Source organism: Ptychodera flava, chromosome 15 (genome assembly GCF_041260155.1).
Source record: "Ptychodera flava strain L36383 chromosome 15, AS_Pfla_20210202, whole genome shotgun sequence".
NCBI classification, from domain to species: Eukaryota; Metazoa; Hemichordata; class Enteropneusta; family Ptychoderidae; genus Ptychodera; species Ptychodera flava.
In genome coordinates, this window is record NC_091942.1 from 3,464,475 (window position 1) to 3,488,903 (window position 24,429).

Here is a 24,429-nt window from a genome sequence, read left to right on the forward strand (position 1 = left end):
GTCAGCGATATCGTTTTTCATTTCAGTCAGGTGCAGACACTTTGTGCAAGCAGGGGGTATGTTGCCATAAAGCTTATCTGGGTTTGTATAATTCAGTGTAGGGGTGGCTGCTTGTTGCTTCATGGGATTCAAAATGAATAAAGATAATCACAATATCTGGAATAATATCATACAGTGGAGCCAAAGTAAACCCACTCAATAAAGATATTTCATCAAGCTACATTTGGTCTCATTTACTGCTGTCTGAATTTCAACAAAATCTCCATCATGTTCATGAACTGTAAGTGTTGTGTTATGAATGAGTGGTTTCTTCCAAATAGAACAGCCAATGATTGGATATGACTTTTTGGCGGCAAAACTTCAGAGGCCGATGATCAGTCAAAACAATGTGTCCCACGCAGACAGTGTGTCTGGGGAAATTGAAAACAACTGCACTGCAGACAGTCTGTCTGGGGAAATTAAAAACAGCTGCACTGATCTTCATATGTAACTAACAAGACACTGTGATAAGGTCAAAATATGTACAAGTAATTTTGTTTGGTCTGCAGAGGATAAATTACAGTGACACCAGTTTTTTCCTTTGATTATGGTATAGGTAGGACAAATAAGTTGTCTGAATAAGACTAGTGCATGGACCAGTGCGTGGTAATGTTATCTCAATCTTCACCACAGAGTGCCAATCATCAACTCTCATTTATAACCCTTGGCAGAGCTGGTTTTTAAACTCGTTTGGGTTGTTTGGGTGTAAACTGAAACCACGAATGAGGCCAGACAAAGAGTCTCCACATGACTACACCCCACTCAGAAGGGAACCAGCTGCACTATTTGGAAGAAACCACTCATTTACAACACGTGAAATCGACACAAACAAAAATAATTTTATTGAAATTCAGAGAGCAGTGAATGAGACCACAAGTGTAGATTGAAAAATTATCTTCATTTCAGTAGTGTAGTATATTATATCCCCATTATATCAACACAAATATCATAATTATTTTTATTTTATTCATTTTGAATCCCATGAAGCAACAAGCAGCCACCCCTATACTGAATTATACAAACCCAGATAAACTTTGTGGCAACTTCGCCCTGCTTGCACAAAGTGTCTGCACCTGACTGAAATGAAAAACGATATCGCTGGCAAGTTAACAAAGTCCCTCGCTAATTACCAAGTTAATTCGCTATATGGTCAGCAATACAGCTGGGTAATTTGCAAATTGGGTGTCCCATTTCCAGTCGCCTCCGCTGTAACCCACCATGGATGCTCTGTTTTCATTGTTATGACATTATTTATTTCGTTATTGTTTCAGGGTGGTAGTGTTAGAATAGAACACAAGAAGGACTCAGAAGACTTTATACGTTTGGTGTCTGCGATGGAAGTGTTGGGATTTCATCCCAATGAACAAGAGACCATCTTTGGTATCTTGGCATCAGTACTGCATCTAGGAAATGTACAATTAGTCTACCCAAAGGTGAGAGGTCAACTCAGAGTGTGATGCAGATCTCAGTATTATTATGGCAATGCTCACTGGTGTTAACCTTTTGAGCGCCAAAGGCTATTTTTGTCCCCTTTATAAAATAAACCCCAGTCAATTTTTCTCAGATATTTGCCAAAATTTTGAGAAAAAACTGTAGCAAATGAAACATGATGTCCATTTGATCCAAAATTACAAAAAATTACAGAAAAATTCATAAAAATTGGTAAAATTTTGCATTAAAATTTTGGCGGGAGAAAATTACAGCGCCCAAAGGGTTAATACACTGGTCAGTGAGCTGTTTGGTGTACTCCAACTCATTACCAACAGCTGTTATTTGCTTGCCTGAATTCATGGGTGTGACAGTTGTGCTTTTCAGGGTAGATATGTGATAATGAAGCCAGATAATATCTTTTTGAGAACTCTTGTCTTCGTAGTACAGTCTTCTCAATTGATTTCTGCAAGCTGTAAGGATGAAAATGTAAGAATTAATGAGCAGTCATCATTTTGTGTTATTTCATTGGATCCACATCTGTTTCCAGAATAAAGATGTTCAGTTCCCATTAGATGAAATCTGCAATTTCACTGAAAGGTTTGCCTTACACATGTGTGAATATTCATCTAATGCCCAATAGCCAGTCGCTTCCAGACCGATGCAGTAAAGACTTTGTACAAGTACAGTACCATGACTCATGCATACACCCTATATTGTTTTATAACATGATCCCATATGGCTGATATCCAGCCAGTTTTTCCAACTTTTTCATATCCACAATCATTGCTTAATGAGGTATGGACTAATTTTGACATGCATGGGTATTCAATGGTACAAATTATTTCAATGTGGAGCCGGTTAATGTAGACTTAAGTACATCAAATGCACAGAAAAATAGACAAAGTATGGTTTGATTGAGTAAATTATCTATATCGTGGTCACTATTTTTGAATTTCAGAGTGGCCATGAAACACTAATCATAGAAAACCAGTCAGAAATCAAACTAGCTGCCAAGTTTTTACAACTTCCACAAGAATCCCTGGAAAGATCAGTCACATACAGGCTAACAGTAAGTATTCTGTAGTACATGTACATTGACCGCTAGAATACACTAAATTCCTTGTATGCCTGCAATGCTTTGGTTTCCGTCATATCACTTGTACGTCATTGTAACAGAATTTAACAAAGTCAGAATGACTGCTTAACCCTTTGAGTGCCAAAGTCAGTTTATGTCGCCTTCACAAAATATACCCTTGTCGATTTTTTTCAGATTTTTGCTAAAATTTTGATAAAAAACTGTAGCCAATGATAAATGATGTGCATTTTGTTCAAAATTATCAAAAAAATTACAGGAAAATTCATAAAAAATGGTAAAATTGTGGTGGGAAAAAATACGGCACTCACAGGGTTAATACATGGTAGTATCTCAACAGAGTTCAGCAACCAGGAATCATATTTAATAAATTCATAGTTGTTGTCCTGTTTCCTGGTAAAACAATAAGATGGTCACTGCTTATTCTGAACATATGTTGCCTGTTCCACATTTGACCCCATGTACAGAGAATTGTCTGTGACTGGGTTAATAAGTTACTGTGCATGCCCTTGAAAAGTAGATATGACCCCAAGCCAAAGCTGCTGCAAATTTAGCTGTGTTTGAACGTGAACTTCACAAGTGTTTGACATTCTGATGCCCGTTATCACTCTCCTAGGAAACTCGGGATGAGAGAATCTTGACGCCCCTTACATATGAACAAGCCATTGACGCCAGGTGAGTAATTCTGCCGGGAATCAACTGATGATGTGCAAGAGACTGTCAGTGAAGTTATTCACTTGATAGCTAGAGTAAATTATATCACATAGTAACAGCTTGTGTCCCAGGAGAGTAAGCCTTTTTGCATCATTACCATGAAATGTGAAGTGGATATTTAAGCAATAAAGCACACCCAGCAACGGTATACCATGAGATTTTGACCAGTGCACGACATTTATGAACGAACAATAGCAAGTGCAAATATGAAGTGAACTGGTCAAAATCGAGTGGTATACTGTCACTGGGTGTGATTTATTGCTATTATATCATAACAGTATATTGAATTTCTGGCATGTCACATCAAAAAATGGATTTTTGCTGAAGCTGAGAGCTCGTGCGTATGCCAACCATGGTATATCGCCAATATACCACGGTTCTTTTCACGTCTCGACCAATCAGATCACTGTATTTGCACCATCAATATACTGGTATGATATAATTACAAATATGAAATGACATATATGTATGTTAATGAAATATAATAATGAAACATGGTAATGCTCATGCAGTTCTTGCAAAAAGGATTATGTACTCTGTAAAACTGATGGTATTTCTCACAAACTAAACATTTCTTGGATATTTACCACATATCAGACATATTCTTGCAAATTGGATTGATCCAATGTTGTCTGTTTTCAGAGATGCTATAGCCAAGGCATTGTATGCCCGTTTGTTTTCCTGGTTGGTTGAGAGAGTCAATTCTATAGTGTCAAGAGGACAGAGAATCACCTCGATAGCTATATTGGATATTTTTGGATTTGAGGTAAGTCAGTGGAATGCTGTCCATCAAAGTTTGAACATAAAGGACATTTTTTTTAAATCCTAAACAGTTGGATCACATATCAAATGACGGAATCTGGTCAATATTTCACATTTAGCATTGTGTAGAATTCAGCCTAGCCAGTTCAAGTTTACTTTTATTCACCTTGATTAATCTTTGTTTTTAGCTACTATAGACTATAGTCTATAGAAGCTATTGGGATGGGTATCCGTCCGGCGTCCGGCATCAGTCTGTATGTATGTATGTATGTATGTATGTATGTATGTATGTATGTATGTATGTATGTATGTCCGTTTGTGAGGCGTCCGTCCACTCAAATATCTTGAGAACTGCAGTACTTACTGATTTGATATTTGTTGTGTAGATGAAAAATATGATTTTGAGAAACTTTTTTTTTTAATTTTTTGATAATGTTGAAAATGGGCAAATTAATGCCAAAAAAGGTGTTTTTGGTAAAAAATCTTCTTCTTCATAACCGCTGGTCAGACAGCTTTGTTATTTGGTATACAGGTCCTTAAGGATAACCCAATTTAGATATGTTCAAATTGTGATGAAATATGCAAATGTGTATTTTTAAGGAATTTTTTTGTCATTTTTGGTCAAAGTTTGACGTACATTGTATGTAATTCTTGTACTGTATAAACCCTATCAATTCACCCAGAAAAAAATAATTAATATGATTTTAAATAATTGAATTAATTAGGAAATCATCAAAGCCAAAATAATTTTAGTGTGGAATTATCAGAAAGTTCAACTTTTTTTGACAGTTCATAGTGAATTGAGGATTAAAACATGTAAAGACAACTTTCCTGAATCCCAACTTTGATATATTCTGAACCACCATTTATGTTATCTAAAAGAAATTGCTCATAATAGTTTGTCATGATAGGGTGCTAAAATAAATAGAGATAGAGAAAGTTCTAATTTCCATTTATGGTTGACTTGGTAAGGATAAAATAAGATCACTTTTTGAGGAAAAAAATAGAGTGGTCAATTAAAAGAGTGGTCAAAGTGATAGGGTTTTTATGGTAAAGCTGGGCTGTAAGATTCCTCATGTGCTATTTATAGCAATTATGCAATATGTGTAAACAGTGCAATGAAAGTGTAACATGATTCCTTATGATGCTTTTGATGACCTTGAACTTCTTAAGTTTCAAACATTTGACTCTTCAGTGTGCTTTCTCTGAGAGTCTGAGTATGTACAGTCTCAACTTATTCAACAGAACTTACTTACAATGTTAATATGAAAGTTAAAATGTGCTTGGTTAATAGGATGAAAATACTGATAAAAAGATAACCAGCTCAAGATTCTTTATAACCTGACAGATATGCTGTTTTTTTATGACGTAAATCTTGATTGAAGCAAGTCTTGTGTACTTTAATTAGAATGTAATTAACTCTCATTTATTTGCTATTATAGACTAATATACCGGCAGTCTGATGAAATATGCAAATCTGTATTTTTACGGAATTTTTTTCCATTTTTGGTCAGGCCATCCTGAAATGAGCTATCAAAGATATCCACCTTCTTCATCAATACGTGTGTCACAAAAGGTTATTCTCTACATAACACAGCAGAGCTCTGTCAACTGTTGAGTAACTTGTTCTTTCAAAACCGCTGGTCAGACAGCTTTAATATTTGGTTTACATGTCCGTAGGATGACCTTAAAGTGAGATAATTTCATACAGTCAGGAAATACTTAATTTTGTATCCATGTCTATAGTAGCTTCAGGGACTTTGGCCCTATGTTTATTTGGTTTCTGTCTGGTCCTAGGTATTCCGCTGGAACAGTTTTGAACAACTGTGTATCAACTATGCTAATGAAACTCTACAGTACTATTTCAATAAACACATATTCAAACTGGAACAGGTGAGCTACATTATCAATGTTTCTGGGAACCGTTTCTGTATGTGGTTGTACGTATCTTGGCAATATGGGAAGTGTAACAGTGTAAAAATATTTGAAATATGTACAGCCAGTACATTGAAATTAACACAGTAAACAGGAAACAATGAAAAAACAAAAACAAACAGGAAGTTGTAAACTCTTTACGAATGTTTACAAAGTATCATGATTGTACCAAAACTTCATGAAAGTCATAAATTCTGTAGCAAAAATGAGAATAGTCTCCTGGAATGTCCTTGAACCTGTGTCACAAGTACCAGCAATATTTAATGTTTACACTTCTGTTGCTTGTACACACACACACACACACACACACACACACACACACACACACACACACACACACAAATATATATATATATATATATATATATATATATATATATATATATATATATATATATATATATATATATATATATACATATTGCAATGATATACATTACTCATACTATTCAGAGCCATTCAGTGTTTATTCAGCATCAGAAGTGATGTGTTTGCTGCCCTCTGGTGGCCTCTTTTTGTTGAATCTCTAAATCAAGGAAGCAGTATAGTGTTTCATGTTGAACTTTAATTAATTAATAAAAGTAATTCAATGCTAGGTTTTTAGATGAAAAATGTTCAGTATCACGTAACCAGTGAGTGATTATTATTTATACATTTCACATGAAAACTTTTATTCCTTACGTTGAATGTTCGCAAGGAATTCATATAAAAGTTGTACAGTGGTGTAATCTAATTTTTGACTTTTTGTTTTTGCAACATTGTAGCAAGAGTATACACGTGAGAAAATTCATTGGAAGTTCATCAGTTACACTGATAATCAGCCGTGTCTTGATTTGATCAGTAAGAGACCCATTGGTATCATCCATCTATTGGACGATGAAAGCAGTTTCCCAAAGGTAAGTCAAACCATCCGTTTTTAGGGTCTATGGTCAAACACTTGTCTATTCAAAAAACAGTTACACAAACAAAATATTTCTCTTCTCTTTTGGTTTGCATGGTGGCTGGACACTACCCTTTGAGATCAATACATTACTATGGAGTCATGGTGATAGGTACATTTTCTAGCCTTCCATGGCTGCACAGAAATTTGAAAGTATTTTTCATCCTGACCTGTCTTTTGTTACCGGTAGCTCTTTGAAGTTGAACAATCTGAAATCCAGATGTTTTTAACTGACTTACATAGCTCTGAGGGCACACCCATTGGTACACTTTCTGTGATAGTATTTTCAGTACTGGTGTTATTATCCAGTATGAGATGTGAGCCAGTGAATGGTTGCAAAAATTGTGTTATTTTGATTTGATTTGTTTATAACAGGCATCAGATCAATCCTTCCTGGACAAAGCCAATCAGCAACATGCCAAGAACATATACTACATCAAACCCAAGATGCCCGGACCAGAATTTGGCATCAAACACTATGCAGGGCCTGTCCTCTATCAAGTGACAAGATTCCTTGACAAAAACAGAGATCATTTGAGATCTGATGTGGTGGATATGCTTATAGAAAGTCATTCTCCAGTAAGTTCAGTATATTTGTTTTTAAAACTTTTCAACTTTTTTGCTCTCCTCGTTTCAATTATTTGAGAAGTTCTGTTTACACAATCATTGATTATAAACACCTGCAATGAGAACCTGAAAATGTGGCTGTTGTCTGAAAATTACAGTTGTATACAGTTGTAAATATGGACACACTAGGAAATTTTCAAATTCCCCCTTTGACAAACTTGCTTTTTCCAATTGCCTAATATCAAAACACAGTAATTGTCATTACATTTTATACTGGTATTGTTTCCTCACTCATCCATGGTGCATACAGCACTCAGAGTTGCTATATCATACATATCTGAATTGGAGTCCAACTTACATGCTATCAGTAACAGACAATAATGTTTCTAGTACAGTATACTTAGTGTTAATTTGAAAGTAAGAGTGACATCAAAGCTGACCTTTGACCTCACGATATTTTCTGTTCAGATGGTGGCTCAAATGTTCAAAAGTCACCGTCAGTATGAGATGGCCAGGACTTACAGCAGAGCCACTGGTTCTACCAACACTCTGAAGAGGATGAGAGCGTCCACAGTGGCCACCAAGTTCCATGATTCTCTCTCAGAGCTTATCGAAGCCATGTCTCAGTAAGTGTCCAGTGATCTCGTATATCTTGTATGGCCTGAGCATCAAGAAATGATGAAACTATTTTGGTAGACTACATTGTTAGGCAGATTTTAGTAGATTTTAAATGTGCATCTGTGTTTGAATTTAAAACAATGACTGTCCTGTGACTGGGAAGTAAAATAGGATATTATTTTAATATGCAGTCTTACTGGCTGTTTTGAAAAAGTTATTTCATTTGATTTCATAATTGCTTTCTTTTCAATAACTTTGCTTTTGATATATTGTGTCGGAACATTGTTTGAGATTTGGTTTTGTTAATATCTTTATGTAAGGAGTGTGAATTAATGAACTTAACAAATGAAAGGAAGAAAAACTGATAAGTGCCAAATCAATAGAGAAAGTTTTCGTGATTTTGCAGTAAAAGGAATAAATATCATATTGTACTTTAGCCCCATGACATTTTGTCTTAACATGTCAGAACAGGATATATACAGACTGTTTTTGTCTTTCTTTGCATGACTTAACAATATAGCAAAAAAGGATTAAAATTTCATTATGGTCGCATTTTCCATTGTTTTCCGTTACAGATGCAATCCTTTCTTTGTACGTTGTATCAAACCAAACAACGACAAAGCACCGATGCTGTTTGAACCACCACTTGTCTTGGAACAACTTCGGTACTCTGGTATGCTGGAGACCATTCGCATCAGAAAAATGGGTTACCCAATCAGACTGAACTTCATAACCTTTGCAAACAGGTAAGTTGTATTACTCACAGCTATGTACATAGCACCCCAATCCAGTCTCTTATTAAAGTGCTCCTTAGATTCATTTCATTCAAGGATATGGCAGTCACGGCTTTAGGTTAGTGCCTTTTTTCTAATCCTTCAGCTAAGCTGTTACTCATTTTAATGCAATTATCTCTGTTTTTAAGATCATGAAAATATTCATACCTTTTCTGGGTGTCACACATTTTCAATGTGGATGTTTAGAAGTTATGATTTCTTCTGTACTTTTAAGCTTACAACCACCAAACATTGGTCAGACTCTATTGTCATTACAGAGTTATGGTTTGACTTAGTCATGGGAAATTGGACTTCATCGGAATATATGTCTTCAATAATTTGCCTTTTTCCCAAAGTTAGATATTTTACATAGCTTCTCTCCCCATATTTCCAGCCTGCAAGGAGATGCAGCCTGCAGGGCCATGTCAAGTTGACATAGATTCTAATATAATATAGGTTTCAGCAGTAGATAGCGTTAGTCCATCCCATCTTGTGTGTGGCCATCTCTTTTCATGTATATACAGGTTTTGATCATTTGTTGCACCTTAGATCTGTACAAATATGACAGTGAATAATGATGTGTAGCAACCTTCGAGTCCAAATCTTTTTTCAAAATATTTATTTTCTGTGAGACTTAAGAGGATCAATTGTGCACACTGTGCCATAAGGATAGGTCATAGCCTATGATAATATTTTGTAAATGTAGAAAGAGCTAGGTTGATAGTTTGCTGTGGTATCTTGTTGAATGCCAGTGTTTGCATTATCAATATCCGCACTACCAGCAATTTCTGTCTGGCTGATTGATCATGGCAGAAACAAATAGACGTGGAATGCACAGACAACAAAGTGACACACAAAGTATGCTGCAATGTTCCATATCCAGGGAACAAATTATTCAATTAAAATGTGTTTCAAACTTTTGAAACCTCAATATTTGTGTTGTCATGCGTGATTTCCATTTTGTTTAATTCTAAAAAATGATCTAAACATATTAATAGTCTTTGTTGGCAATATTATATATGGTACAGAATGATGGTACCCATTTTAGTAATACATGTATATTTTTTAACTTCAAGGTCAAGTTCATTCTAAGTAGTTCATGCTTGCCAGTGTTATACTTAAATATTATTTTTCCTGTTGCTGGGCTTATTCGAATTCTAACTTGTAATATTTATGGCCGCTAAACATCTGCTAATGTTGTTGGTCTACATGTAATGTTATATTGTCACAAATTTTTTCAGTAGAGACAGTAGAACGATCAACTGACTGAATCTAAACAGTTACTTTTATTTTGGCAACATCCATGTACTTCAGAAAAACAGCAAGTCTTACCTATATTTTTTCACCACAGGTATCGGTGTTTAATTGGACCTACATCGTTCCATACAAGATCTCACCCCAAGGAAATCTGCCAGACCATTATGAACAGGATGGGATCGAAGTATGAAAAACAGTACCAGCTTGGCAGCACAAAGGTAAGCTGAGACAATATAGCATGCAACTGTAACAACTCCTGATCAGAAATTACACTTTGAACCAATGCATTACAGGTGTTCTGCTAATCATGTCTATGGTAAAGTTGTCCACAATGCTATATAGACTGAAGCTTGGTCAAAAACAGAGAACTCATTAACCCTTTGAGTGCTGTATTTTTTCCCACCAAAATTTCAGTGCAACATTTTACCAATTTTTATTGACTTTTCTGTAATTTTTCTGATAATTTTGGACCAAATGAACATAACATTTCATTGGCAAGAATTTTTTATCAAAATTATGGCAAAAATCTGACAAAAATGACTTAGGTATCACCATACATATTTTATAAGAGTGACAAAAATTGACTTTGGCGCTCTAAGGGTTAACCTTCTCAGGCCTGAACTCCTATGTAGAGGTGATATTCAGCCCACAAAGTCAGAGAGCTGAAAGAGTTAACCAAAACAAGTGAGCCCCTATCTGTAGGGGTAATGTATACCCTGACAGTCAGGCCAAGTTTGTGAATATTAGCTTATTTGTACCAGCCATGATTATGTAAACTTAAAAAGGCAAACGATCAAGGGAGAATGTCTGTTTTCCACTTTACACAGTCATGACTTGTTTGTTTTTACTTAGAGTAAGCAAAAGCAATGTAGTAATCACATATCACACAGATACCAGTTCCCTGTGTGTGGGATATTAATTAAAACTAGGCTGTTTGCGATGTTATACCAAATTATTGGTTGTCTTAGTGATGTAGATTCTTCTATCCCTCTTCATGTATTAGTGGCACATGCCAGTGTCTCATTCAACAGAACTAATTGCCTTTGCCGAATACAAATATCTGAATCGACAGGTTAAAAATGTTCATCTGCCAAGTTTCAAGGTTTAGAGGGAGACCACAATTCACACCTTATGAAGTTTACTCACAAGTGAAGCAAACATTAATGAATATTGCAGGTGCTTTGATGGGATTAGCATATTAAGAACACCATTATCATAAAATACAAGTGTGCATATTGCCTGCCTCTCTCTGTCACTATGTGTCATTGATTTTGTCAGATTTTGTTATTACCATTCCCAGACATCAACAGACAATGATCAAATACTGGAAAACAAATACTGATAAATAGATTGGAAAGTTATGTTGCACATATTAACCAGAATTAACATGCAGTGTTTATGCATTTGAATTTCAATATTTAAATGATCAATGTATGTCAGTGTTGTATGATTTGAAGGAAGCAACTCAAAGAAAGCACAGAAGAGGAGGGAAGAGGGAATATTAAATTGTACTAAACATTGGCAAACTCTACAGATCATAAATTAAAAAAAGCAAGCCACTTCCTGACATTCCATGATCCTTCAAGCAATGTAAAACTTTACCAGAGTGTTTAACGATTATGGTCTGTATGTTTTGCACCTGTAGGTTTTCTTGAGGGAAGCTTTAGAAGCTGACCTGGAATACGAGAGATCCATTCTGCTCAAACACGCCACCATCATCATCCAGAAGTATGTCAGGGCCTACCTTGCCAGGAAACATTACTTACAAATGCAGAAGTCTGCTGTCACAATACAGAGTTACACCAGGAAGATGATTGAAAGAAGACGTTACAAGAAGATGAGACAGGGATACATCAAGCTGCAGGCGTTATACAAAGCAAAGAGACAGAGACAGGCATATCTTAGGGTAAGTCAGTGCAAGAGACATAGAGCTGAGTCGATTTGTTGTCTGTGAGTGTGTCAGTCAATCTCTGTCTGTATGTCTGCTTCGTTGGAGGAGACAATTCTTGAATAATTGAAGAAGGGAAGTCCTTGGCTTTATTGAACTACAGGAATATGCTGTGTGCTACTCTATGTAATGTTGTAACCTTACCCTACATAGCACCTGAAAAGTTTATCGAAACGGTCCAGAGTACAATACATATTTAAATTATATAGAGGTCAAAGTTCAGCAAGAATTATGGACTTAATTCATACTAAGTACTATATTCCTTGACTCCGATAAGTAATGGTCATCTGATGCCAAAGTAATTGACAAATGCTATCATTGCGTCGATATTTATAAATGAGTGAATGCCATTATTGTATGCACATTCATTAATAACAAAATGTCATCATCATATTTATTTTTATCGCTGAAAATTTGTCATCATTGTGTTGACGTGAAAAGATAGCATTAGCATTTATAAGATGTTGCATTGACATATATCAATGACAAAATACCGTCATTGCATAATGACAAAATGCTATCATTGCATCGGCATTTATCAATGACTGTAACATTGCACTGACATATATCAATGGCGAAATATCATCATTGCATCAACATTTATCAATGACAACATCATTGCACTGACATATATCAATGACAAAATGCCATCATTGCATCGGCATTTATCAATGACGGCGACATTGCACTGACATACATCAATGACAAAATGTCAAAGTTACATTGGCATTTATAAATGACAACATCATTGCAGTGACATTTATCACTGACGCAATATATTATTTCAGTGTCATTTATTAATGATGAGATACCACCATTGCATAGGTATTTATCAATGACAGGACATAATTGGGCTGACATTTATCAATGACATAACATCATTGCACTGACATTTATCAATGACAAGACATCATTGCGCTGACATTTATCAATGACAGGATATCATTGCGCTGACATTTATCAATGACAGGACATAATTGGGCTGACATTTATCAATGACAAGACATCATTGCGCTGACATTTATCAATGACAGGACATCATTGCGCTGACATTTATCAATGACAGGATATCATTGCGCTGACAATGACAGGATATCATTGCGCTGACATTTATCAATGACAGGATATAATTGCACTGACATTTATCAATGACAGGATATCATTGCACTGACATTTATCAATGACAGGACATAATTGGGCTGACATTTATCAATGACAGGACATAATTGGGCTGACATTTATCAATGACAAGACATCATTGCGCTGACATTTATCAATGACAGGATATCATTGCGCTGACATTTATCAATGACAGGACATAATTGGGCTGACATTTATCAATGACAGGACATAATTGGGCTGACATTTATCAATGACAAGACATCATTGCGCTGACATTTATCAATGACAGGACATCATTGCGCTGACATTTATCAATGACAAGACATCATTGCACTGACATTTATCAATGACAAGACATCATTGCGCTGACATTTATCAATGACAAGACATCATTGCACTGACATTTATCAATGACAGGATATCATTGCGCTGACATTTATCAATGACAGGACATCATTGCGCTGACATTTATCAATGACAGGATATCATTGCGCTGACATTTATCAATGACAGGACATCATTGCGCTGACATTTATCAATGACAGGACATAATTGGGCTGACATTTATCAATGACAAGACATCATTGCGCTGACATTTATCAATGACAGGATATCATTGCGCTGACATTTATCAATGACAACATTATTGCAGTGACATTTATCAAGAACAGGATATCATTGCGCTTACATTTATCTATAACACATTTTAGCTGCTAGCATTACCTTAGCAAGTGTTGACATCTTATCAATGACAATATTTCATCATTCCATTGACATTTATAAATGACAAGATGTTATAATTGTGCGGCAATTTCAGTTCCTTGAAGAAAACAGAAGACGAGAAGAGGAGAGAAAGAGAAGAGCTGCGACAGCAAAAGCAACAACAACAACAACAACAACAACAACATCAGTTGATGCTCATCAACCAATCAAACCAATACTCAGAAAACACTCCGGTGTAGCTCATCTAGAAGTGCCTTATGAATTGGCCTTTATCTTCTCCAAAATTGATGGTAAGGAATCATATAAAATGGTATGATATTTCCAATTCCAGGAACAATCACATATAGGAAATTCCTTTTTATGTTTTCCAATTATGACATAAACCACAATAGTAATGCAAGAACACTCTCGTGAAAGAAAATTCTTTATTTTATGAAGATCGTTAAATTATCCGATGAGAGGATTAAAACAGAATGTTCATCATGATGTATTTTAATCTTGGGTAGGATTAGTGACCAGGATTAGTGATCAGAATTGTCAGATCAAAATTAATGAAGAGTTGTGTCTGTGATTGATTTGATGGGTGTCTATTCATTCCATGATGAGATCATAATTCATTACTGTGAATGGATACATACATGTACATGCCTGATTATCATTATGCCAAGTGCAATGAAGAGAGTCCTCAAGTATGAGTCCACATTTATAGCCACGATGTTACAAAATTAATTAGTGCACTGTGATAGTGTGTAGTGATGATGTTGCCAAATTAATGACTACACTGTAATTATAATAGTGTTTGGTGATAGTGTTTAATACAAAATTAATTAGTATACTGTTTTAGTGAATTGTGATTCCAATCCTGTCAGAGTATTATATGATAATTTGTTCAGATCATTGCATGATCATTTGCTGTGACTGTATTCTACAGAATGGACTCCAGTGCACAGTGAACGTAATGTGGTCAAGGTAGTGGGTAAAGTTGCCAGGCAGGACTACCAGTATGCCCTGCCACCTGATATCAATGCCCATCCATTCTCCAAATATGCAAATATCTACTTCAAGGTAAGTCAGCTCAGATATTATTCAGCGTTGTCCAGGGAAATATCAAAATAGAGCTGAGTCAGGCAATTGAAATAATGCAGTCAATTAAAATAAACCTCACAGTCTTTAGTGCCATTGAAGTGTTTTGATTTAGACGGTATGTCAGCTTTGTAATGCAGGGCAGTTTATTCTAACCTCATCAGCGTTTTATTTGTCTTCATTTAACACTTGTCTTGCCACACAGTATGAATTTCTCTCTGGTCTTTTCATGTACACCATACCAATTTGCTTAATACTTGCAGGTGAAATATTGTTGAAGGTTGTACACGCCTTCAAAACCAAAAGACTTAATCTTTTGCATAAATTTTTGTCAGGGAAACTTTAAAAAATATCCTAGCTTTCAAAATTGAGAATATAAACCAATGTCACTGTGCAGATTTTGGTACTATAGAGAAGCAAATTATCATAAATTCATTGATACTTGAAATTCAAAATGGCTTCCATCCTTATGATAACTCCATGGGGAAAAATAAAATGTCTATCTTTTACAAAAACAGCATGGTGATTACTTCATAAACTCCACATGCTTCAAAACGAGTTCACACAAACAGCATTCAAACAGAGTGTTGTAAAACTTGGAGACTGAATAATTGTCCATGGGATACTTTCAACCTTAAGGTAGTATGTGCCTCGAAAGTGAAAGACTTAAACTTTTGCTCAAACTTTCCTTAAGGAATCTTTCAACTGTTCTCTTTCAAAATCAAGAATAAAAATCAGGGGTCACCATGCAAATTTTGGTACTAGAGAAACAAATTACCCAAGATTTACCGATATTTGAAATTCAAAATGGCTGCCATCCCCATGTTAACTGTATGGAGAAAAAATAAAATTAATTTTTGATTTTTGAAAAACTAAGCAGGTGAAATTTTTTCTTTTTCTTAGAGCTTCAAAATGAACCCCCACAAGTGGTATATCAGAAGGAATTGTAAAAGTTTGAGAGTCTGAATATCTGTCCTCGAGGCTCATTCTACCTTAAATGACAGCCATTTTATTTATAATATGAATCAATTCAAATCATAATTTCTGTGATGTACATGTACATGCACTTTCTTCTTTTTCAGACAAAGACATTCGGAATGATGTATCAACCAATAGACACAGGATTTCTAAAACTTAATGACGTTGATGACAAGGAAGCGGTGGCTCTCTTCAAGATGATCCAGCGATACATGGCTGATCTAAACATCAACAAAGACAGAGAGGTGGCCCTGGGAAACTTTATTGCACAGAAGGTAGGGATGGCCAGGTTCAGTGTTTCATACACACAGTAGACTATAATGTAGTCTTTTCACAACCCAATCTTTGTCCTCTGGTGATTTTAGTAGCAAATGTTGTCTAACACTACAAAGGAAAGGTTAAATTGTAGAAGAAGGTACATCTTTGGTATTGCAGATGTCGATGTTAACTGTCTTTCAACTAAGGTCATGTGCAACCATTAGATCAAATTGGTGGAAAATGCAAACGTTGAATTGTATTGTATATTTATGTTTTCACAGGGTCTTCAGAACGGAGCCTTACGGGATGAAATCTACAGTCAGCTCTGTAACCAAACCTGGCAGAATGATCGCAATGAAGAGAATGAACGTGCCTGGATACTCATGTCAAACTGTCTCAGTGTGTTTCCACCGTCCCCCAAGATGTACAAATACCTCCTCAAGTGAGTAGCTTTAACCTTTCAACACTACAATCGGTCTTATTCTGTGTAGATGCTGAACTTTAACCCTTTCACCACCGTGGTTTGAACCAATCCCATTGTTTTCTATGGTAAAGTTGGACCTCTGGAGAAGGAAATTGGGGTGAAAGCGTTCAGTTTGAATGTGTTCGCGGGACAGCATTTTTAGACACTTTAACTTTTACAATGCATTTCTATTGTGAAGCTTGTAGGGTATATGACATTTTGATTTTATTTCCATGTTTTGTGAAAAGTGAAAGTTGAACATTTTCCCATAGAGCTAACACTGGCATAGCAACCATTTTGAATTTCAAATATCAGTAAATTTTAGGACATTTGTTTCACTAATCATATACTTGGACCCGGAGCTTTTATTCTTGATTAACCAGAAACAAATTTGAAGTCTTTTAATTTGGAAGTATATACTACTGCAATATTCGTGAATGGTACTAACAGGTCTACAGTTGTTGAGTACTAGGCAAGGAAACTATGACAGCAACTTTGATTGTACTCATTTGATTTCTTTCTCCAATATCCGGAAAACAATTTGATTTGTGAACATTCATAAAGTGTCATAGGGGATTTTTGTTTGCACTTTCAATACCTACGGAAGATTTTCCAGTCAACAAATTTCAAATATGGAAAGAGATTGTGTGAAATTGTGTGATTACCATGCAAAATACTATATGACAAAAAATGATCACGGAAACTTCACCTTTTTAAATTCAGAGTTGATACTTATTAACACTTCTTTCTTTACCTGGCAACTTTTTGATACATTGCCTAGCCTGTTTACTTGTAAAGAAGATGATGAAACCCGTCTGTTTCTTTTCAATTCTGAACTGATTCAGGAGAGAAAATTTGCAGTTGTGATAGGTTAAAATTGGAGGGGATAGTGTTTAACAACGGTTTATTCAACCAAGGGAAGTAATACTGTATGTTGATCACTAAAACAGAGTAAATGGTTCATCTGACTATGTTTCCAATGTTTTGACAGATATGTCTCAGACCACGCGTACGATGGTTGGAAGATCCACTGTCAGCACAAACTGCTGAGTTGTGACACCATCAACAGTGGCCTGACCAGAACCTATCCACCATGCATGTTGGAACTGAAGGCAAACAGACAGAGGAACAACATGGCGTTGAGTGCCAGGTACCCTGATGGTGAGGAAGTCATGGGTGAAGTTGATTCCTGGACGACTGGAGAGGAGTTTGCTGCTGCCCTCCTGAAAAACAGGTATGGTATTTAAATAAATACTGATGAAGGTTTATGATGGGTAAAAAAGGTTGTAAGAACTCATGCAGGCTGTAATTGGAAAGTTCAACTTCTGTTCTCATGTTTGTTACACCAGAGAGTGAACATTGCCTTGAATTTAACTTTTGACAATGCTACTCAAGCTTTGTATGGATGCAAATGAAAGGCTGTTGATCTGATCTCTTCACTTCACTTTCACATGTTTAGAGTGAAGTTCTCAAGAAAACTGAGAATTCACTTGTCACTGGTGTTGTCACAGTGAAGATAAAAATATTAGCCATGTTGTCTTTCTGATGTATTGAAATACAGGTGTACATATAAGTTTGTGCTTGCAAAGCTCAGATGTGAATCCTTTGCCACAGTCATTTTGTAGGTTTGCTTACTTAACTGATATATTTCATACCATTTAATTAATTGTTTAATTAATCATATAATTACACGTTCTGTCCAGCAATATGTTTATACGCTTACATTTGCCAAAACAAAGTTCATCGTCCTTGTAATAGCTCTTGATATTGCCTAATTATTTCATATAAGCAAACATACATGTACTCTCCCATCTTCCACACAGAATACTCATAACTGTTACCTTTTTTGTTTTTCCAGGGGTGTCCTACAAGGCAACAAGGGTTGGTCAGTATGGATGAAGGACGAAAACGAAAGATATGAGCTTGCAGGCTATGACTATGTATTAGATCTGATTGGTGAAATGGAAGTACCTCCAGACTTTCCAGTCCTTGAGTCACAATTTCTGGTATCCTCAGAAATTGCCAGAGAGGGACCCCCACAGAGAAAAATGACACTAGCACCCAAGTAAGTACAGGATTAAGTTACACTAGCTTTTGAAATAAATGTTCAGGAAATAAATGTTTTAAAGTGAATGTTTTTGAACTCTTACCAATCTTAGCTGTTGTAGAGCTCGTGTTGAGTCGTGTTGATAACACACCTCTGACTGATATATGTATTTACTTTCCCACAATGGCGTCATCGAAAGATTGTTTCTGAGATCAACTTTGAATGGTTGTAAACTTGTTTGAGCTAAGTACGAGCAAAGTTTAAGACTGATTTTAGAGGTATACTTGTTTGAGGCAATCGAATGGATGTATTGTGCTTGTATTTTGTCATATGCACTGGTAATTCTAGAAACTTGCAGATTGGAATGAGTGAAAGACTGGTGACAGGTTCTTTCATGTTTGTCAAATGTTAATATGAGGGTGCTGTCAACAGTATCAAACTCTCACTTTGCGCTTCTGGTGAATTTAATTTGTGAACCTTTAGTTGGTCATGTTTAAAATTAGGCATAAGATAAAACCGACAGTAAGTCATATATATTACATGCAAATTGTTGTTTGGAAGATGAGATGACACAAGAGAAATGTAAATACCTGTGATCCGTTCATGATGTGCCGTTATGTTTCATCGGATGTTGTTTGTCCGTGTAATATCTCCATCTGCAGCCAAATGCCGGATATTGAGAAACTTCTCGAAAATGAAGAGATTGCTGCACGCCACAATGTGAAACCAACAAGTGTAGTGACACACAGAGTGATGGTGCATCAGAACTCAGCTGCAAACCGTGCACCAGAACAACCACAGTACTTGATTCCAGAACCAGACTATGAGGGCGTAGATTTTGAAAAGTTGAAGTCTCTGCCGACATCCTCTGGTTACGTGATGAATGGAATGGTGGATCCTAGCGGACAGCCGTTTCCAGAGAGAGATTATTTTAACACTAGGTTGGCACCCATTCAGGAAGCTTCACCTCCGCGCAGCAGAGCTCATAAGAGGAGAAGCAGATCTGACTCTGTTGGCAGTGACAAGAGTGACCGCAGTGATCGTTCTGATACCAAGTCAGCTGTCTCTAAGGCATCGGAGGTAACCCTTGGAACCAAGATACGTATGGTTCCAGTGCCAAGCGTCAATTCACCATCAGACATGGATGAATACTTGGATAGACTGTTTGATCCTGTCATATCTGCCAACATGGAGCCACTCACGAATGCTAATGCCATGGACAAGAAGTTGAAAGGTGGTGGCCGAGGTCCTCCGGGGTCCAGCTCAACAGGCTCTTCAGGTATGTGTTGATTTTTCTCTATAGCTGTCACAGATTAGTATGTTTGTTCTATTCTGACTCCAAATGCGAATTTCACAAACAATTTATCTTGTTTCACACAATGTACTTTAATTTTCTGAACTTCATTTCCTATTTTCTGATAAACAATGCACAACACTGAATAGAGGTGGACATAAACAGTATTGATGAGAAATGAAATTATCATCACAAAAAATTTCTAGTTACATTGGAACCAATTTCTGATATATGTTCTAACAATATGCATCAGTTTCTGAAAATAATAAGGAATTATGTAGTCGTAACAAAAGCTCTGTATTTCAGGAATTGTATCTTGGCAAAAGACACACTACTGCTAAGTCTGTGTAATCACAAATAGTCTTTGTCAGTCATCTCACAGACATACTAGTAGTTGATCCATGTTTCACAAATCTTGGGGTTTTGACACATTAGGTACACATGCACTAACTGTTTTAGATTTTTATTCCAATGCATTTTTGGTACAGGATATAGACGTTTCCCAATGACAAGCATTCGTCAAGGTAATCAGTCGATTACAATGCACCCAGTAAAAGACACACAACACAGTGTACTAATCACTATGCCATATATTTCAGCACTGTAAAGGTTAACTGGCTTTTTTCTCTTCTGCAGACTTCACTAGTTGATTTCTCAGATAACTCACTTCATTATTTGTAATATCCAGACTAAAATACAGGCACGTCAAATATTCATAGATGCTCTTGTGTTTGACAATCTGAACATCATATTTCCTCTTTTAGAAGTCAAGAGAGGGTACAAATTTGAATAGCAAACCATCTGTTGCCTTTGGTTTTCACACTATCAGTGAATATTTGGTTCATGAAGTGGTGAATGAGTGAATCACATATTGTACAAGAACTTCATTCGACATTTCATCTTGCCAATGAAGTGTGAGTGACTTTGCTTCTGAGAAGTCAACGAAAGAAGTGCATTCTTTAACTTGCAGGTTATGTATACATCGGTTGTAAAGGCTGTTTTCAGACAGAATCGCTTAATACTGTAGAAAGTCTGTAATGTTTTCTGCAACTTAAACCCTTTACCTGCCAGACAGTATCACTTCCCCATCTGCCAAGTCAGGAAAAAGCAGTATTTAGGAGCCAAAACCATATTATGTATTGGCACAGACTTGGCTTGGTATGTTATAGCAGCTTTAGTCTGTAAAAATCATGTTTACAGTATCTCTGTCTTCAGAGACCTTCAAATCTTCAAGTCTTTGTCAAAATGTACCATATAGGACATGTTTTGCTTCACTACTTTTAACCAACTTGAACTGATGGTGAAATATGAACTTGGCAGGAAAAGGGTTAAAATGCAATGTCCGGGTCAGTCACAATCAGGGTGCGCTAGAGTGTGTCACTTAGGTCAAAATTTCAAGTTCATGATAACTGTCCAGTTAAATAATATGTTGAAAGGTTATGGTATGGGGCATATCTTCCTAAAATTTGGTGAAGCAAACTTCGTTAGTTTTACCACAGTGCACATTGTTTTATATGGTCGACGCAGTGTCACGGACGCTACAGAAATGTTGAACATGAAACACAAATGTCATAATAAAATTTTAAACAATGATTTGTTAATGCTTTCTTATGTTATTACAATATAAAAGATGCATATTGGCATTAAATAAGCTATACTTGGTATGATTTACTTAATTTTTCCATGAATAAACACAACCTCAAGTTTAGTGAGAAATACAACAATATTGATCATATTTTTTTAATAGGACTTTCAACTTCTCTATGTCCTTCCGCTGGTATGCTGTACTTAAAAGTTTTATTGCCATGAATTAACCATGCTATAGCAACAATATTAATACCATTCAGTGTAATCAAAATGAATTTCTTTCTAAAATATTTTCTGTATAGTATGACATGTAATTTTGTCACGGACGCTACCAAAATCAAATTTGAAAGTTAGGTCAATTTGAAATATAAAAAGCAATCAACAATCTGGTTTTTTCTTTCTCTTTTCTCCAAAACCTTTCTCTATCAAACATTTAAATTGTGAAAATTGTGTCAAAACATTGACAATTTCTTTAAATTGAACGAGAAAGCTATGGCGACTACTGCAAAAATCAGTTGGAGTTTGTGAAAAATGTCTATACTGGTAATAAACTTTCAATACGTCAAAAAACACAGAAGTTAACATTGTTTGTGCCTTACTTAAAGTGTAAAACCAAGATAAAAGTAGACACCTAGATCACGCTAGAACGACAGGTTGTTAAACTTTGACCTGTGGTCCCACAATAAAATTTGCTACAATGTATCTGACACACCACCCAAGAAATCCAAATGGCTGGCATCTGTTCTAACACCTGTCAGGATGGGGCGCACACACACCTTTGACCTCTGTTCTATAATATATCTGTACTCTCTGACGAGCGTAAAGTTGGCGTCATACTCATCCTCAGCCTCATAGGTCACGCGAAAATGAGGATGAGAATGACGCTACAGCATCAGCTTCACCGGCGTCACATCTGATTATTCCTGAATGCGTCTGATGGAATGATAAGTGTAAAAACAACTTTAAAAATGTGCTCCAAGTTTCATATCACCGTAAATATTAATTAAAACACAGTGGTATTTGCATTTCATAAAATTTAGTTACCTCTCCTCTCAATACCCGTTTCTCACGTTGTAGTTATAACGCAACATTCTTAGCCCTTAATTTCCTTAAAGTTCAAAGGTTATATGTATAATACCTTGACTTTTCAGGCCTCAAGTCATAGTTATACAGGTTAGTTGTTTTATATGTCCTTTGAATAATCAGGGCTTTCATATCACCTCTCATGGTGGCGATTTTTACACATTTCGGACCATGTATACCTTTTTTGCACCAATTTTTGGAAAATCTTAACACAAGAGTTAAGAGGATACCAACAAACACATCTGCGGATCCATGGACTGAAAATTACGAACATTTCCAAAAAACTAGTCCATATGAGATATTCTAACGATAAAATATTACCTGCGAACCAGTTTTAGGATTCACAAGAAAGTTGAGAAAGAATGGAGTTGTTATTTTCTTATGTTATGGGCGAATTTTATCATTTATCCATCATTGGGTAGCGTATCCTCCGCAATATTTGGATACAACGCTGAAGCTGATGCTGAGTAGCGTCATTTTAGCGTCAGCTAGAAAGGTCACCTGAGGATGAGGATGAGGATGAGGATGAGGATGACGCCGACTTGACGTTCGTACTCTCTGCCTTCATAATATGTGAAAGTGGTAGAGACAGAGTTAACACAAATGTCATTTCTTACCCCCTTGATTTTTTAAAATTCAAAATGTGATAACAAAACAATAAAATGTGGTGGTTATTTCACATTTAGATTGGCTTACAATCTGAAAAACAATGTTTGCATTTTATTGTAGCATCCGTGACATAATGACTTGAAATGGAATACACAATAATAAATGCATATACAGCACAGAATTCATTGTTCTTTTCACTAGAATTCTAATAACATTATCAATATAATTACTGCATTCTTAAAAAACACCAATCTAAGTGTTACAGTTGAGGCTCAACATAACTTTTTGAGTGTTTTATTACTTAAAAAAAAATCAATTTTGTGCAAATTTACAATTTTATGCCTTGAAGACATTTTGTAACCCAACTCCATGAATGTACACACAATACACACTAGTATTTATATGTTTCAGTGGATAACTGCTTTAAAATGTTTTAAATAGTTATTAATTATGACTATGTAGTAAACACCGTCACGGACGCTACACCGTCACGGATGCTACATTTCCATATTTTAGGAATATTAATAGTGAACGCAAGGGACAGTAATTATATAATTTGTTTATTTATAGTAGGCACCTTTTGACACTTAGGCCTGTGACATCAGATCTTTTATAACTCCTGTTGTCCTTAAGATATGAGCGTGTCACGGACGCTACAAGAAATTCCGACCACAACAATCTCCATTTTCATTTATTCACAAAACAATACAATATGCAATTTATTTTAATTTTGGTGTATAAAATGCTTGCCATGGATGTTGAGGTTGGAATTAAATTCAATATTACAATATTTTACCCATTTGTCTAGATATAAACTAAAGGTATATGTACTTATGGTCACAAAACGCAAAAAACATAACGATGTTACAGTTTTGGTAAAAATACCACAGTTTCTGTTCCGATGCACATAATCACATGAAATAACTTGTGAAAGAAAGATTAGGTATTCTGCAATAACATATGTAAGCTAAAAATTCCACAATTTTAACACTGTGTTCCAAAAAACATTTTGAAATTAAGTACATTTTGAAGTGAAACAGCATAACGCTACTTTTTACAGTTTTTAAAGGCATTTTTGTGGATGTACAACCAAACCTGCACAATA

At 35.8% G+C, this 24,429-nt stretch overlaps 1 protein-coding gene across 15 annotated transcripts in view; it reads left to right on the forward strand.

Annotated features, from left to right (window-relative positions):
• Positions 1–24,429, forward strand: part of LOC139150916 (unconventional myosin-XV-like) — a 97,537-nt gene that overhangs the window by 30,784 nt on the left and 42,324 nt on the right. For 10 of the 15 annotated variants that reach the window (XM_070723388.1, XM_070723382.1, XM_070723385.1 and 7 more), the window contains 19 exons: positions 1,311–1,472; positions 2,429–2,539; positions 3,180–3,238; positions 3,920–4,043; positions 5,837–5,932; positions 6,739–6,870; positions 7,290–7,493; positions 7,950–8,107; positions 8,675–8,845; positions 10,224–10,347; positions 11,775–12,035; positions 14,017–14,212; positions 14,854–14,987; positions 16,088–16,258; positions 16,523–16,683; positions 17,696–17,938; positions 18,563–18,769; positions 19,414–20,030; positions 20,534–20,569. In XM_070723388.1, coding sequence (XP_070579489.1) covers positions 1,311–1,472; positions 2,429–2,539; positions 3,180–3,238; positions 3,920–4,043; positions 5,837–5,932; positions 6,739–6,870; positions 7,290–7,493; positions 7,950–8,107; positions 8,675–8,845; positions 10,224–10,347; positions 11,775–12,035; positions 14,017–14,212; positions 14,854–14,987; positions 16,088–16,258; positions 16,523–16,683; positions 17,696–17,938; positions 18,563–18,769; positions 19,414–20,030; positions 20,534–20,569 — 3,367 coding nt within the window. The remainder of the gene's footprint in view (positions 1–1,310; positions 1,473–2,428; positions 2,540–3,179; positions 3,239–3,919; positions 4,044–5,836; positions 5,933–6,738; positions 6,871–7,289; positions 7,494–7,949; positions 8,108–8,674; positions 8,846–10,223; positions 10,348–11,774; positions 12,036–14,016; positions 14,213–14,853; positions 14,988–16,087; positions 16,259–16,522; positions 16,684–17,695; positions 17,939–18,562; positions 18,770–19,413; positions 20,031–20,533; positions 20,570–24,429) is intronic. The other 5 variants (XM_070723397.1, XM_070723387.1, XM_070723391.1 and 2 more) reach the window with 1 other exon arrangement.